This window comes from Heteronotia binoei, chromosome 10 (genome assembly GCF_032191835.1).
Source record: "Heteronotia binoei isolate CCM8104 ecotype False Entrance Well chromosome 10, APGP_CSIRO_Hbin_v1, whole genome shotgun sequence".
Classification (NCBI taxonomy): domain Eukaryota; kingdom Metazoa; phylum Chordata; class Lepidosauria; order Squamata; family Gekkonidae; genus Heteronotia; species Heteronotia binoei.
The window spans coordinates 33,551,349-33,566,055 of NC_083232.1; the positions used below are offsets into that span (position 1 = coordinate 33,551,349).

Below are 14,707 nucleotides of genomic sequence, written 5' to 3' on the forward strand. Positions count from 1 at the left end.
ATCAAGAGCAATAACCAGGGTGGGACTACTGGATGCATCACATCTGTAATTATGATTGCCCCACCTAGGAATTTTTCTAATACCTCCCCCCCATCTTTGTAATTTCTGATAATCCATAGATCCTGGGCCAAACTAGATGAGATGGTGTCCTCATGGTTCCCATATGGACACCACTACCATTGTAAAGTGATTTAAAAATGCTGCAAGTGCCTGTTTTGGATCGGGCCCACATTGCAGCAGGCTGAAGTGCATTTGTTCCCCCTCCCCATGCCTTAATCAAATGGCAAAACAGCTGTTTCCCCTGTGGCTGCTTCAGCACTTGAAAAGGCATGGCAGGAGGCAAGAATACCATGCTACAATCCTGACCAGCATTTTTAAATGACTTTAAAATATCTCGTGGCATATTTAAATCACTTTAAAATGGCAGTGGAGTCCCTGTGGTGGCCATGAGGATGCCGTCAAGTCTGGTTTGGCCCACTGGGACTTGACAACAAGGTTATGGACATTGCTGGTTATGATGCAATCATTGATTTTCCATTCATTTCTTTGAAGCATCACCTGGAAATGTGGCAGCTCCACCAACTGGCTACAGCCTTGGGAAAGCAGTGACATTTCTTGGGATGGCTTTCATACTTCTCTAATTAAACTTGGTACCTTTGGGGTGAGGTATAGCATCAACATCTCAAAAGTCATCCATCCCTTCTAATGAAAAACAGCATTCTGCTTCCTAGGAATTCTCCCAATGAACACTCTACTTCCTAAGTAAGACCATCCTAGCAGAGATGAGATATTCTCCAGAAGAAAGAGGAAAGTGTACACATACAACCCTCAGATATCACAGACTGGGAAGTAATTCGGGCACCTTGCCGTTTTTTTGCTAGGATAAGGTTGACTTTCTCACCCTTTCTTTCCCTTACTTACTCAAGAGGTCCATATGAAGTAATACCATTTGACAAATATAAGGAGGGACAATTGTTTACTTTATAAGTCTTGTTAATATATTTTTAACTGATAACAGTTCTTCAGGATGAAGCAGCAAGCAAATGGCTGTACCATGGATTAAAAGGCCAAAGCCAAAAATATTGCTGATATTTCGGTTGATATTCAGAACAGAACAAAACAAAAACCACACAGGAATTTCTCATTAAAATATCACAAGGATCCAAGCCACATGAAATGATCAATCATATCTGCACAAGTTCTGGCTTTTGCTTTCTGTTTTTTGTTTTAATTAGCCCTGCCCTCACATTCTCATTTAGACATACAACTACCATCAGATTCATCAGTCTGAGGGGGACGGAATCTGTAGCATTTTTGTAAACTTGTTAGAATAATTTAACCATGGCTTTCTCCTGCATATATTAAAAGAAGTTCTCAATACATGAAGTGCCAGAGGAAACATGGGCAAGGGGGTAGGTAATTCACAATCCCAGAACTGCACATATTTCTTGCACCATTATTGAGCTTGGCAAGTAGTATCACAACCACAAGACACACTTTTGTTCCTCATCCAGTTTACAGCTCAACCCGTCCATGTGTCATAAGCCCTGAGAAGGAGGAGCTTGTTAGACCTGGAAGAGTTGCCAGCCAGTTCCTCAGCTGAACAAACAGCAGCTGGCCCATCAATCACTCTCCAGGCACCAGTGTCAGCTGTTGACGATCAATCTCCTCCAAGCTCTCCTCCTCCCATCTCAAGAGTTCGAAGCAGGCTCCAGAAAGAACTTTCAGAGCAAAGACATGAGGCACGCCGATGCTTCAGATCTCTCAGCCCTGAGTTTTAGCAGAGTCACTGCCACCCACGGAGCAGGCTGATTGAGACTCTCATATAGCTCCCACCCAGGACCTGGTAACTTGCATCCACGCTCCTTTCTGATTCCTGATCCTGATCTGCTTGATTTCCTTGGCACCCTGACCTTTTGGCTTTTGGACATTGACTTCTGATTCCGGTTTGTGATTCTGCATTGGTGACTTGGCTCCTGCTTGACTTCCTGGACTTTGACCTTGAACTGGCTTTGGACTCCTGCCTGCCTGCACCCCGAGAACATGACACCATGTGGCGAATCCACACATCTGCCAAAGAGAGTCTTCTGAGGACAGCGGTTAAATTGACACAGTCATTTTCAACTGGGGAAAATATCAAGGGGTTTATTCCCATTCCTGTTTATCACATCTGTGGCTGATTTGTTACATTTACAAGCATGGTGGCGCTGTACGGTAGGTCGCCATTGCCCTAGCCTCAGAGATCACAGCAGGGATGTACTGTCATTTTCACTTTCTGGGAAAGCTCCTAGAGGGCCATTGCCCTGGAAGGCAGCTGGCAAGATGAGCATAGCAAGGACTGCTCGGCTTGAACCCAGCTAATGCCACAATGATGAGTACAGGCATCCCTGCCAACGCCTCCTGTGCTACTGGAGTTGAGAGACTACTGGCTAAGACTTGGCTTGAGGATCATCTGCTTCTAGATGATATGTAGTAGAACTGACACTTGCTCAAAGCAGTGCAGACAAACCACCAACAGAGATGGCACTGAAAGCTCTGGAAACTGGCATCCTAGGAGCTTCAGTTTTTTAGCAGAAAGAGACACAACAGCATTCAGCTAAATGACAAATAACTAACAAAACTCCTTTATTGGAGATATTGTGGACTTATTACCGCTCCCAAACCTGATGTAGTACTGACATTATGTTATAGAATCATAGAGCTGGAAGGGGCCATACAGACCATCTAGTCCAACCCCCTGCTCCATGCAGGATCAGCCTAAAGCATCACCGACAAATAATCATCCAGCCACGTTTTGAAGACTGCCAGAGAAGGGGAGCTCACCACCTTCCTATGCAGCTGGTTCTACCTATGTTAAAATCAAACTGTTCTGTATTTGAGATGAGAAGCGCATCTGGCCACTGGGGGGAAGCAACTTGCACAAGAAAGTTTAACCAGGGAAGATGATTTTTTTTAAGGTTAGCAAACTGTGTTTTTTCCTATTAAAAATGACTGGTTATGAGGATTCTCACCATTAACTAAATGTTAGCTTTGGCAATACGCAAGCACATCTAGGTGCTGAATAACTGGGAGAACGGCAACAGAGAAAAATGAAGTGTGGCTATGCAAAAACAAGATAATGCAAGACAGTAAAATGTAACTGCTAGCAGGTTTTCGGAGAGGGAAGGTGGCATGGTATAGCCCGATCTTGGCAGATCTCGGAAGCTAAGCAGGGTCAGTACTTGGAAGGGAGACCATCAAGGAAGATTCTGCAGAGGAAGGCAATGGCAATCCACCTCTGCTTAATCACTTGCCTTGAAAGCCCCTTGCTGGGGTCGCCATAAATCAGCTGTGATTTGACAGCAGTTTAGACACACATGCACACACATACACACACACAGTAGGTTTTCAATAGCAAATCAATAGAGGAAACAATTCTAAACCTGTCTACTCAGATATATATCCCATTTCATTCAACAGGGGCTTATTCCCAGGAGAGAGTTCATAAATTTGCAGCCCAAATCACAGCTCAAGTGAACAAGTTCACTGTGGGTATATAACAATCTACATCTGAACTTTAGACACAGCTTCTTTTGTTATGTTATTCCCCCTGGAAAAAGATGAAACGAAGTAGGCAGAAGGGAGGGGAATATTTTAACTTCTCAGCACACACACACATAAAGCGGCTGATTATATTTTCTACATAAAGCCACGCTTGCCTGCTTAGATAGAAATGGCCAGGTGGAGGGGTACAAGAGAAGATTCTTAAAACCCAGCTGCTCAGTCTGAATAGACAGAAAAGTGGGAAATAGAAAGATGTGAAGGGTGAAAGAGACAAACAAGCAGGTGAAAAGAACCTAGTTTGGCTTTCCTTCCTTCAAAGGAGTTTTAACCCTACAGGCAACATGACACTTCTAAGGGGACCGTCTGTCTTTCCTGATAAGAGATTCACTTCTGTTAAATAAAGTGGGCATTCTAGAAGGCAAAGTTTCTGGAAGGTCTTTCAAGCTGTCCCGTTAGCCTCCTTCTACGCCACACCCTCAGAAGCCTGGTGATCTACCATTATGCTACTGGTCAGAGGTCCAAAAAGCGAACTAGAACCCCACAGGCTGTAGCTGATGTGCACCCGATGCTTCCAACTGTAGGCACAGCATATTCCAAAAGTAGCAAATTTAACCACTGCCAGTGTTGCATCACAAGAGAAAATATATTTTATAAGCCCTCCTATTTAAACCGGAGAGTCTCCTCACCCCCTGACTGCTGAAAAAGAGCCTGCTTGCCATGCCAGACTGCAACCACCAGAAGCTGCAAAGTTCCTCACAAATTTATCCTACACATTTAATATGGACATGGAGAAAAAAAAAACCCACAACCCTCCAGACTACTCAATTAGCAGCACAGCCAAAATGAGAGAGTCAGTGAAAGGCATCTCACTCATTCTCCTCACAGTCTCTCTGACTCCACTGCCCCCACCTACTTATTTTCTGTGATGGGTCAACAGAACACAAGTAGATAATGAAGCTTCTCTCTTTCCTGCTGCCTATTTCTATTTCTTACCTGAAAGAACTGCTGCTTGAATGAGAACGAGAGCCCGGCCATCTCCCCGATGGCTGCCCCAGTTTAACTCTGCTTAGCTTGTGAAAGCTAATAACATCACAGCTCCAAGAGAGAGCTTGGCTGCCGCTCAGGAAATGAATTCTCTTGGCAGAGGCGTACATTTTAACATGCCACCTGCAGTGTGACATACCTCCACAGAGTCACTGGCGAGCCGAGACCGAAATCTAGAGAAAATGTTCCCCAGAACGCAACACCTCACCACCCTCCTTCTCTTGAGGTAAAAGTTACCGGCCCCTGCTACGTTAATAACTTCAGCAATGCTTTAATGCGCCCAGTCACAAGATGCAAAGCGCCATGGCATGTGCTCAAGCATCTCTGAAACAGATGCGCAGTTATGAGTCCATATTTTTACAGATGTTTTCCCACAAAAATTTGACATCCACTTCAAAGTGCTATATGACCTACTCAGAACCAAGTGGACTGCCTGCTAGTAACTGAATATTTTCTATGACCTAGTCCAGTTTTACAAATTTTCTCCAAAGAGAACACTAAAAAAAAAAAAAGAAGAATGTTAGGGAAGACTTTGCCAGGGAAATGGTATATCTGTGTTTCTGATGGACGGTAAAAACTTGCCATGATTTGCCTCCACAGGAATTGATTGTTGCTTCAGGAATGTAATAGCTCAGCTTGCAGACTCAAATAGATCCCGAATTAAAATTAATGACCACCTTGTAGTACTTTCTTCCTTGTGCAGTGAAACAATCTTGGGAAATAGTTTAAGGCATAGATTTTAGCAGTACCAAGGAAGAACAGTATATAGGTGACTTGGTATTCAAATCTGGGAAGAACTGTTGCTGAGTTATATTAATTCAAAATTAAACATAACACAAGTAAAAGACTTTAGACTAGAACTAGGCAAAGCTTTTCTGGGCTCTAGTTGGAATTAGGCTCAGGGAAGTTGAGCTGTTGACACAAAAATTTGCAAATAGCTTGTCTTTTTTCTAGGCACTGCCAAATGCCAAGTGACTCAGAAAGGTAAATCTCCACCTTCACCATTCCCCCTTTCCTTTTGGCATCTGGAAGCCACGCAGCCACCCACAGGGACTCAGGAGGTCCTTACCACTCACAGCCCCTAACTTCTCACTCACGGCCTTTGAGTGGTTGCCAGTGAGTTGGCTCTCCAAGAGCTCTCTGAGACCTCCTCGATGCAGCAAGGTGCTGCGGCCGGCCATTGGAGAATGGCCCACCCTGGCACCTCATGATGCCTGCTCGGAGAGTTGCCTGGCTGCCTCCTCTTTAGTTCTCCAAGAGCTCTCTGAGAGCTGACCTGAACTGGTGCAGACACAGTGACGTGCTGGGGTGGGCTGTTGGAGAATGGTCCACCTTGTTGCCTCACTGCACCTGCTTCAAGACACCCCCCCAAAAAATTCCACAGCCCCCTGAAGTCATATTTTCTGGCTATGCAGCTGCTTTCCTCCCTTCCTCACTCCTCCACTTGCAGCTGCTGGAATGGCCTTGAGTTAGCCATAGCGATCGCAGGAGTTGTCCTTGAAAGGGCAGCTTCCGTGAGAACTCTCTCAGCCCCACCCACCTCACAGGGTGTCTGTTGTGGGGGGAGAAGGTATTGTAAGCCACTCTGAGTCTCTGATTCAGAGAGAAGGGTGGGGTATAAATAATCTGCCTTCTTCTTCTTCCCCAGTGACTGTTTTAGCATCATCCAGGGTATGCTTTAGATACCTTGAGGAAAGCAGTCTTCAGAATGTGTATCATCTGATGTCAGATACTACAAGGAAGGCAACCTTTCCCAGGGTACATGGAAAGTACCCTGAGGGTACCTCTCACATACATGTGGGCAGGCTGGCTGACTTACCACCACCAGGACTGCCAAAAAAAGTGGGGAGAAAGGAGTGGATACTGTCCACGCCAGAAAAGAATCCAGGGCTGTAATTATGAACCACCAGGGCCTGAATTCTGAGGACAGGGAATGTTAGTTTTGGAGGCATTTCTGCTGGAGATTATGTTATGTCCATGCCAATATTTGAAAGTTCACGAAGCGTATTTAGATTCCTCTCTTTGATACATTCAGAAATAAATGGCAACACGAAGTGGGTTGCCAACACTTGCATCCATTTTAGAACAGATGTGTGTGAAATACAAACGTGTTCCATATATCAAATTTCAAGTAGTGACTGAAGAGTTTTTTAAACTTCGTTCTGCTCTGCTGGTAAATTCTAAATTTAACTACCTTGCATCGGAGCCTCTGCCGAGCTTGAATTGCCTATCTTAATTAACTGATAAGCAGCTGAACAGTAGTGGTGAACTAGCACTTTGGTTTGAAAGGTGCATTTTGCTTGTATTAACGGCAAACAATTCATTAATTCATTTCTACCCCACCGTCTACCCAGAGCACTAACAAAGCAGCTAAGATCAACATAAAACAATTTCAGCCAATTAAAAAGATAAGAAGAGAGACCTGGAAAAATAGCTATGAGCAACGATGCAGAGGTGAAGGTTTTAAAGGCCCCAACAACCCCTGGGAGATAATTTTGTTTTGTTTCGATGTAAGATTATTTTTATAAGGAGTGGCTGAGATGTAGTGAAACCTGGTGTAGCAGATGATGTGAAATGGAGAAGAAAAGCAAAACAAGATAGGATTGATCATGAATATCTGCATGCATTTGTGTTCCTAGATCCAGAAAACCTGTACCTTTCAACCAAGCAAGTTCCTGGGATACAGAAAGCCCTGCTTATAAGTGGAACACCCCTAAGGTTGCCAGGTCTGACTCAGGAAATATCTGGGGAATTTGGGGATAGAACCAGGAGACTTTGGGGATGGAGCCAGGAGCAAGGTTGCAACAAGCACAATTGAACTCCGAAGGCAGTTCTGGTCATCACACCTAGGGACCATGCTCCTTTTAAATGCCTTCCCTTCATTGGAAATAATGGAAGATGGGGGCACCTTCTTTTGGGGCTCTAATCTTTTTGAAATTGGGGAGGGGGTTAGAAGTACCAGATGCTATACTGAAAATTGGGTGCCTCTACCTCAAAAAACAGCCAGTTGCTCGGGGGCCTGATAGAATCCCTCCAGGGGCCTGATTCAGCCCCCGAACTGCATGTTTGACACTCCTGGTAAAGAGGGTGCTTGGGACTCAGGCTTCTGCTGGGGGAGAAGATGGGCATTTTTATTGGGAAGCAGGCTCATTTATTCAAATGTTGGTAGCTTCCATAGGTTGTATACTGGCTCAGTCAATAAGTAATTCTGTCCCAACTTTTTTGCTTGTGGGTGAACTGATGTAACCTGACATTCACTTCGTACATTATTTTCTCTAACATAAGGAGTAATCCTGATGTCAAAAAAGTGTGTCTTTTAATGTGAGAATGGCACACAGTAGGCTCCCTAGAGTGAAGCAAACAAAACCTTTTGTGTTACTATTCACAAAGGAGTTTTTCACAGGGAGTGGGTTTTTTTTTTTCAACCTTCCTGAGGACACTGTGTCTTTCTGTGGTTACCTCATCATTTCTCCATGCTTTCTCAAAACACCTTTGATATAATTTTTAGAATAATTTTGATATAATTTTGGCAGGAACAACGAGGAAACCATGGAAAGGCAACAAATGGACAAAAATGTATTCTGGAGAAAAACCACTACAGTTTGGCATCCACACCAAGGGAAAACCTCTGTGTGAAGAATCCCTAAAAGGAAAATAGAATCCATGTTGTGAAAAAAAATCTGAATGATCCAAAACTGGAACTTTCTTTGGATAATTATCTGATGTAATTGAAGAAAGAGGAATGTTCCAGCCAATGCAAAGCCCTCGAAGACTACAACCAATGATTTGACTGGTTATTTTAAGAAGAAGAAGACTGTAGATTTATACCCTGCCCTTCTCAATGAATCAGAGTCTCAGAGAGGCTTACAATCTCCTTTAACTTCTTCCCCCACAACAGACACCCTGTGAGGTGGGTGGAGCTGAGAGAGCTCTCACAGCAGCTGCCCTTTCAAGGACAACTCCTGCAAGAGCTATGGCTGACTCAAGGCCATTCCAGCAGCTGCAAGTGGAGGAGTGGGGAATCAAACCCAGTTCTCCCAGATAAGCGTCTGCACACTTAACCACTACACCAAACTGGTTCAAAGCAATATGTATTAGTAGTTTCACACACTTTTAGAGTTCCTAGATCCCCACGCTGCTAAGACAGCAGAAACACAACTTATAGAATCATCTTGTTATGGTCTAAACTTATCAAACCTCTTGGCTCTTTGGCCCACACAGCCCCTACATGTTAACATATTGCCTCCATTTTGTCCTTACATTGAATATGCGGTCTCACATGGTTACAAACCTGTCCCTCTTCCTTTCAGCTCTCAAACCAGTACCTTTTTTTGCCCTATAAGAAGAATAAAGTACATCCCTTTCCTCATCAAACCACATTCCAAAGTGACAGGTGCCCCGCCCCCACACCAGCCCCCACCTCCTCACCCCACAAATGAATGCCTGACGTAGTGGGATTGTACTTTTTTGCTGCCCCTTCTAATACATTAATTGTAACCATCCCAGCATTTTCTTACACATTAAATCCTAACATTTACCTAGCCACCTAACAGCATTTTAGATGCCTATTCTAATACATTAATTGTAAACATATAGCATTTTCTTACACATTAAATCCTAACATTTTTCTATCATCTTCAGTGCCTGTTCTCAGAGTGAGACAAAAGTATTTGACCTTAAAAGGTCAAGTGCTGAAATGTATATCTCGCAGACGTGGGAGGATATTCACCCTGTGAGAGAGAGCAAGAATCTTAGCAAATTATTTAATGCTGACACAGTTTAGACCTGGACAAAATAAACAGATGAAATTAGGTTCTCACGCAATAAATTTCCTGTTCTTATGGTCTGTGATTTAAAATAGCTTTTCCATCAAATTTATGTATGGGCTAATTGTGAGAATAGTGTTTGACCCCCAAAAATGGTCCTAAGAGGTCAAGGGGTTTTATGGCTGTGAAGTGCAGAAAAATGTAGACTTAAGAAAAATGCAAAAGCAGGACAGAGATATTCAATGCATGTTATTTTAAATATAAACAAAGATAGGATTTTCTGACATGTATAGAAACACACAGGTTACAGAATGCCCCATTGGTTTTTTTGTGGATATACTCTGACTGTGTCCAATATGTAGATAAAATAAAATTTTAAATAAAAACAAGCAACAGTAAGCAGTGTTTTAAATGATTTTAGTTCTACATGCCCTGTTAAATGTGCATTCACCCCATGTTCCCCAAGTATTGTTGACAACACAAATATTTACTGCCAACTTTGGTGATTTTTGATATGGTTCCACCAAGATCAGGATCTGAGCCTTTAATTGTATTCAAGTAGGCATTCATTTGCTTTTGATGGAACTCTTAACATCAGAAGATCTGGGGCTTAGTTCTGAGCCATGCAGCTCACTTAATATCTTGGCACACAATACAACTTTTTTCCATCGTCAGCATCCTCCACCTGTTAGCACTCCAAGGAGCTGTCTGGGGGGTTACTTGAGCAATGAACAGGGCCCCGGCAGTAGGAGGTTGCCTAGGATTCTATAAGAAAAAGAAGAGCTTATCGTTGCTGCTTTAGGGAGAAGAGGGGGTTGTGGGTCACGGGCAGCCTAGGAACTGATCTCCTTGATGAACCAAGGGTGCAGAGAGAGGAGCGAATTCCACATTTTAATCACTCTCTGTGTAAAATAGTATTTCCTTTTGTCCACCCTGAATATGCTATCAGCCTCGTTGTATTGAGTTCTAGTATTTTGAAAGGGGGGAAAAGTTCTGTTTGTCAACTCTCTCCACCCCTTGCATAATTTTATAAACCTCTATCTTGACCCCACACCCTCCCCCTCCCCTAACATAGCCATCGCTTTTCTAAACTGAAAAGTCACTCATCAGCCTTTCCTCATAGAGAAGGTGCTCCCCCCCCCAACCCCCCCCCCCCCCAATCAACTTTGCTGCCCTTCTCTGTACTTTTTCTAGCTCTGCAATGTCCTTTTGGAGATACGGTGACCAGAATTGTACACACTATTCCAAACAAGGCTGCGATATAGATCTATATGGGGGCATTACAATATAGGCTGTTTTATTCTCAATCCCGTTCCCAAGAATACCTACCACAGACTTTGCCTTTTTCACCGCTGCAGCACACAGGGTTGACACTTTCACCAAACTATCCACAACACACTTGGGATTTTCCCCCCTCTCAGTCACAGCAAGTTCTATCCCTATTAGCTTATACGTGAAGTGGGGATTTTTTTTTGACCCACTATGCCATCACCTTACACTTACCAGCACATCACCCCTTAGTTCCTAATCATTTATGAATAAATGAAATAGTCTTGCCCCCGTACCAATCCTTATCGGACCCCGTAGCATACTTCCCTACATTGTGAGAATTGTCCACAGATCCCCACTCTTTACTAACAGTCATTGAACCAGTTTTTTAATCAGAAAGAGAACCCATCCTCTTATCCCATGACTGCTAAGTTTACTCAGGAATCTCTGGCGAGTCTTTCTCAATGAACTCTAAAAGGTTGGTGAGGCAGGACTTCCCTTTGCAGAAGCCATGTAGGTGAAGAGTAGGTGGAATTCACTGCCACAGGAGGTGGTGGCGGCCACAAGTATGGCCACCTTCAAGAGGGGTTTAGATAGAAATATGGAGCACGGGTCCATCGGTGGCTATTAGCCACAGTGTATGTGTGTATATAAATTTTTTTGCCACTGTGTGACACAGAGTGTTGGACTTGATGGGCCGTTGGCCTGATCCAACATGGCTTCTCTTATGTTCTTATGTTCTTAAGATTAAAAAAACCAAAACAAAAAAACCTGGCACGATTGTGATCTGAGGGTGGAAAAATGTTTTTGTTTCAAACAGTCTTATTAGTAACATATGGCAATAAATTTCAATTTCTTACATCATTAATAATTACTTTTTATCTATCCCATATATTACTTTCTACCCACTCCTCCCCCGTTACCTGACACCCGCCGGTGTTATATACTTAAAATCTTAATATTAAAGGTACCCTTAATTAATAAGAACCAAAATTAATATCCTCCTCCCTCTTGTACTTAGTCATTATCAAAAATTGTCCAATGTCCTTTTATTTTCCACTCTTTTTCTACGTATCTTCTGAACTTTTTCCACTTCATCTTAATTACTTCTAAATCATAGTCTCTTAAGGTTCATGTTAACTTGCCCATTTCACCCCAGTGTCATAACTTTTAAAATCCAATCCCATTTTTCTGGTATTTTTTCTTGCTTCCACAACCGCGCATACAACGTCCTAACTTTTTCCACTCCATCTTAATTACTTCTAAATCATAGTCTCTTAAGGTTCATGTTAACTTGCCCATTTCACCATGTGTCATAACTTTTACAATCCTACCCCATTTCTCTGGTATTTTTTCTTGCTTCCACAACTACGCATATTATGTCCTAGCAGCTGAAAGCAAGTATCAAATTATAGTTCTATCTTCTTTTGGATTTTTTTTTCCATTTGTAATCCCAACAGGAAAGTCTCTGCAACTTTCTTAAATTCATATCCCGAGATCCTAGAAATTTCTTGTTGAATCATCCGCCAATACTTTTTTTGCCCTTTCACAAACCCACCACATACGGTAGAAAGAACCTTCATGTTTTTTTTACATTTCCAACACCGGTCTGGCATCTTATTATTCATCTTTGCCAATATCACCCAGTGAGTTGCATTTGAACACGAGTCTCCTAGGTTCTTGTTTAGCACTTAACCCGCTAGAGCCAGCGGAGTATTTTACTTACTTTACTGTAGCCCCCCCTTTTTTGTTTTTGTTTTTTTTGCTGAGACTGAAATGTAAGAACAATGTTCTCAACTAGGATAGGCATTAGAGGACCACACTAGGATCCGGAACCATCAAGTTCAAATCCTGACTCTGCCACGCAAGATTGCTGGTGACTTTGAGCCTATCACGCTCTCTTGCCTTAGCCTACCTCACAAGGTTGCTGTTGCGAAGATAAAATGGAAAAGGAGAAAAACAATTGATAAGCTGCTTGGTATCATGATTAGGGAGGGAAACAGGATGTAAAAACTAAGCACTACACCACAATGGTTTCAATGAAATGTGGAGGCTGGACAGTTGTAAGAGACCGCAGAGGCTACTGTTACACGGCTAACCCTACTGACGTCCAAGCTCTGACAAAATTGGGCTAGTCGGTTATATTCAGGCTTCCCATGAAACATTTACACGCGGATAATTAGAGAAATAAGAGCCCCAGTGGTGCAGAGTGGTAAAGCCGCAGCACAGCGGTTCTAACCTCTGCTAACGACCTGAGTTTCACGGTTAAAACAATTTTATTTGGTAACAAATTATATGTCCTGCATCATTAATAACTTCTTTTAACTATCCCACATATTACTTTCTAGCCATCCCTCCCCCATTACTTGACCCCCGCCGGTGTTATTTACTTAAAATACTAATGTTTAAAGGTACCCTTAACTAATAAAAAATGAAAATTAACATTCTTCTTTTTTTTCTAAGACTTCATCATTATCAAAAATTGTTCAATGTCCTTTTATTTTCCACTCCATCTTAAAAACTTCTAAATCATAACCTCTTAAAATTCTTGTTAACTCGTTCATTTCACACAATGTCATAACTTTTACAATCCAACCCCATTTCTCTGGTATTTTTTCATGCTTCCGCAACTACGCATATAATGTCCTAGCGGCTGAAAGCATGCACCAAATTATAGTTCTATTTTCTTTTGGAAATTTTTCCATTTGTAATCCCGACAGAAAAGTCTCTGCGACTTTCTTAAATTCATATCCCAAGATCCTAGAAATTTCTTGTTGAATCATCCGCCAATACTTTTTCGCTCTTTCACAAGTCCACCGCATACGGTAGAAAGAACCTTCATGTTTTTTACATTTCCAACATCTGTCCGGCATCTTATTATTCATCTTTTGCCAATTTCTTAGGAGTCATATACCACCTGTACATCATCTTAAAACAATTTTCTTTAATACTCTGATACGTTGAGAGTTTCATAAAGTTCTTCCACAAATATCCCCAAGTTTCCATATATATTTCTTTATTTACATTAATTGCCCACTTAATCATTTGAGATGTCACTACTTCATTTTAAAAGTAACATATAGATTTTTGAAATTAATTTTTCATTGTCTCCAAGCAGAACTTTTCCCATTTCTGTTTGTTCTCATCTTATTCCTTCAGTTTTAACATCGCTTTCCACCAAACTTTTTATTTGTTGCGTTTGAAACAATCATATTTATTATTCAACTCTTCGGCAGTTTTCAATTCTATTTTACAGCTTTGTATTTTTAGTTTATACGACACCCTTTTTCCCTCTCCCATCTCCGCCGTTATCCTTATTACTTCCGCAGGCACTGAGGATAGAGAAATGTTACGACCGTTCCTTTGTCATAGATTGCTATTTGATCGTGTTTTGCGCGCTTCGGTTTTAATACAAAGGCACGCAAATCGGGGCCCTCGGCGGTAGTTTCTAAAGCATCCGCGCAATTCGATGTTTTGATTACGCGTGTCTTAGACGGTCGCTGTATATAATCGAATAAAATATAATACGCGATCGCTATGTATAACGTTAGGCAACGTTGTTACTCTGACTTTTGACAACCCCGAGATAGGCCCCCCCTTCTGCGAATTCGGCTCCGCGGCCCGTCACCAATAGGGGAGTCGCCGTTGTTCAAACGCTCCAGCGGGTGCGGGGGGGTCGGCGCAGGATTCTCTTTAAATACGGGAAACCCGAGCGCCGTTCTGACGGCTCCGTACCACCATGGCGAATACACCTCTGTCTGTTTTTAATCCCGTGGCCCCCGGAGCACCCGTGAGGAGGAAAACTACAGCGAGGATTCAAAAACCTAGCACCGATTCTGACAAGGAGAATGTACAGCCGGTTCTTGCTAAACGCCTTTTTGCTTCCCCCGAGAAAATGAAAGATGGGGCAGAAACCTGTACACCGAAGCGGAGTAGATGTTTCCAGGATGGTGAGAGTTGTGACTCCGTGAATCCGTCACAACAAGATACATTTAAGGTGGGTAGAACAACATGGGAAAGATGTGTAAAAGGTTGTGTTGTTTCTGTTTAGGCTCCTTTTCTCATTTTGTGTGTTTGTGATTTTT

At 42.5% G+C, this 14,707-nt stretch overlaps 1 protein-coding gene across 9 annotated transcripts in view; it reads right to left on the reverse strand.

The window, feature by feature from the left end:
* Positions 1–14,707, reverse strand: part of KIAA1217 (KIAA1217 ortholog) — a 570,030-nt gene that overhangs the window by 106,018 nt on the left and 449,305 nt on the right. The window contains exon 1 of one of the 9 annotated variants that reach the window (XM_060248363.1): positions 4,537–4,593. The exons of the other annotated variants lie outside the window; for them this stretch is intronic. Within the exon in view, the coding sequence (XP_060104346.1) occupies positions 4,537–4,578 (42 nt within the window). The 5' untranslated portion in view covers positions 4,579–4,593. Of the gene's footprint in view, positions 1–4,536; positions 4,594–14,707 lie in introns of those variants that run through there. 9 annotated transcript variants of the gene reach the window in all.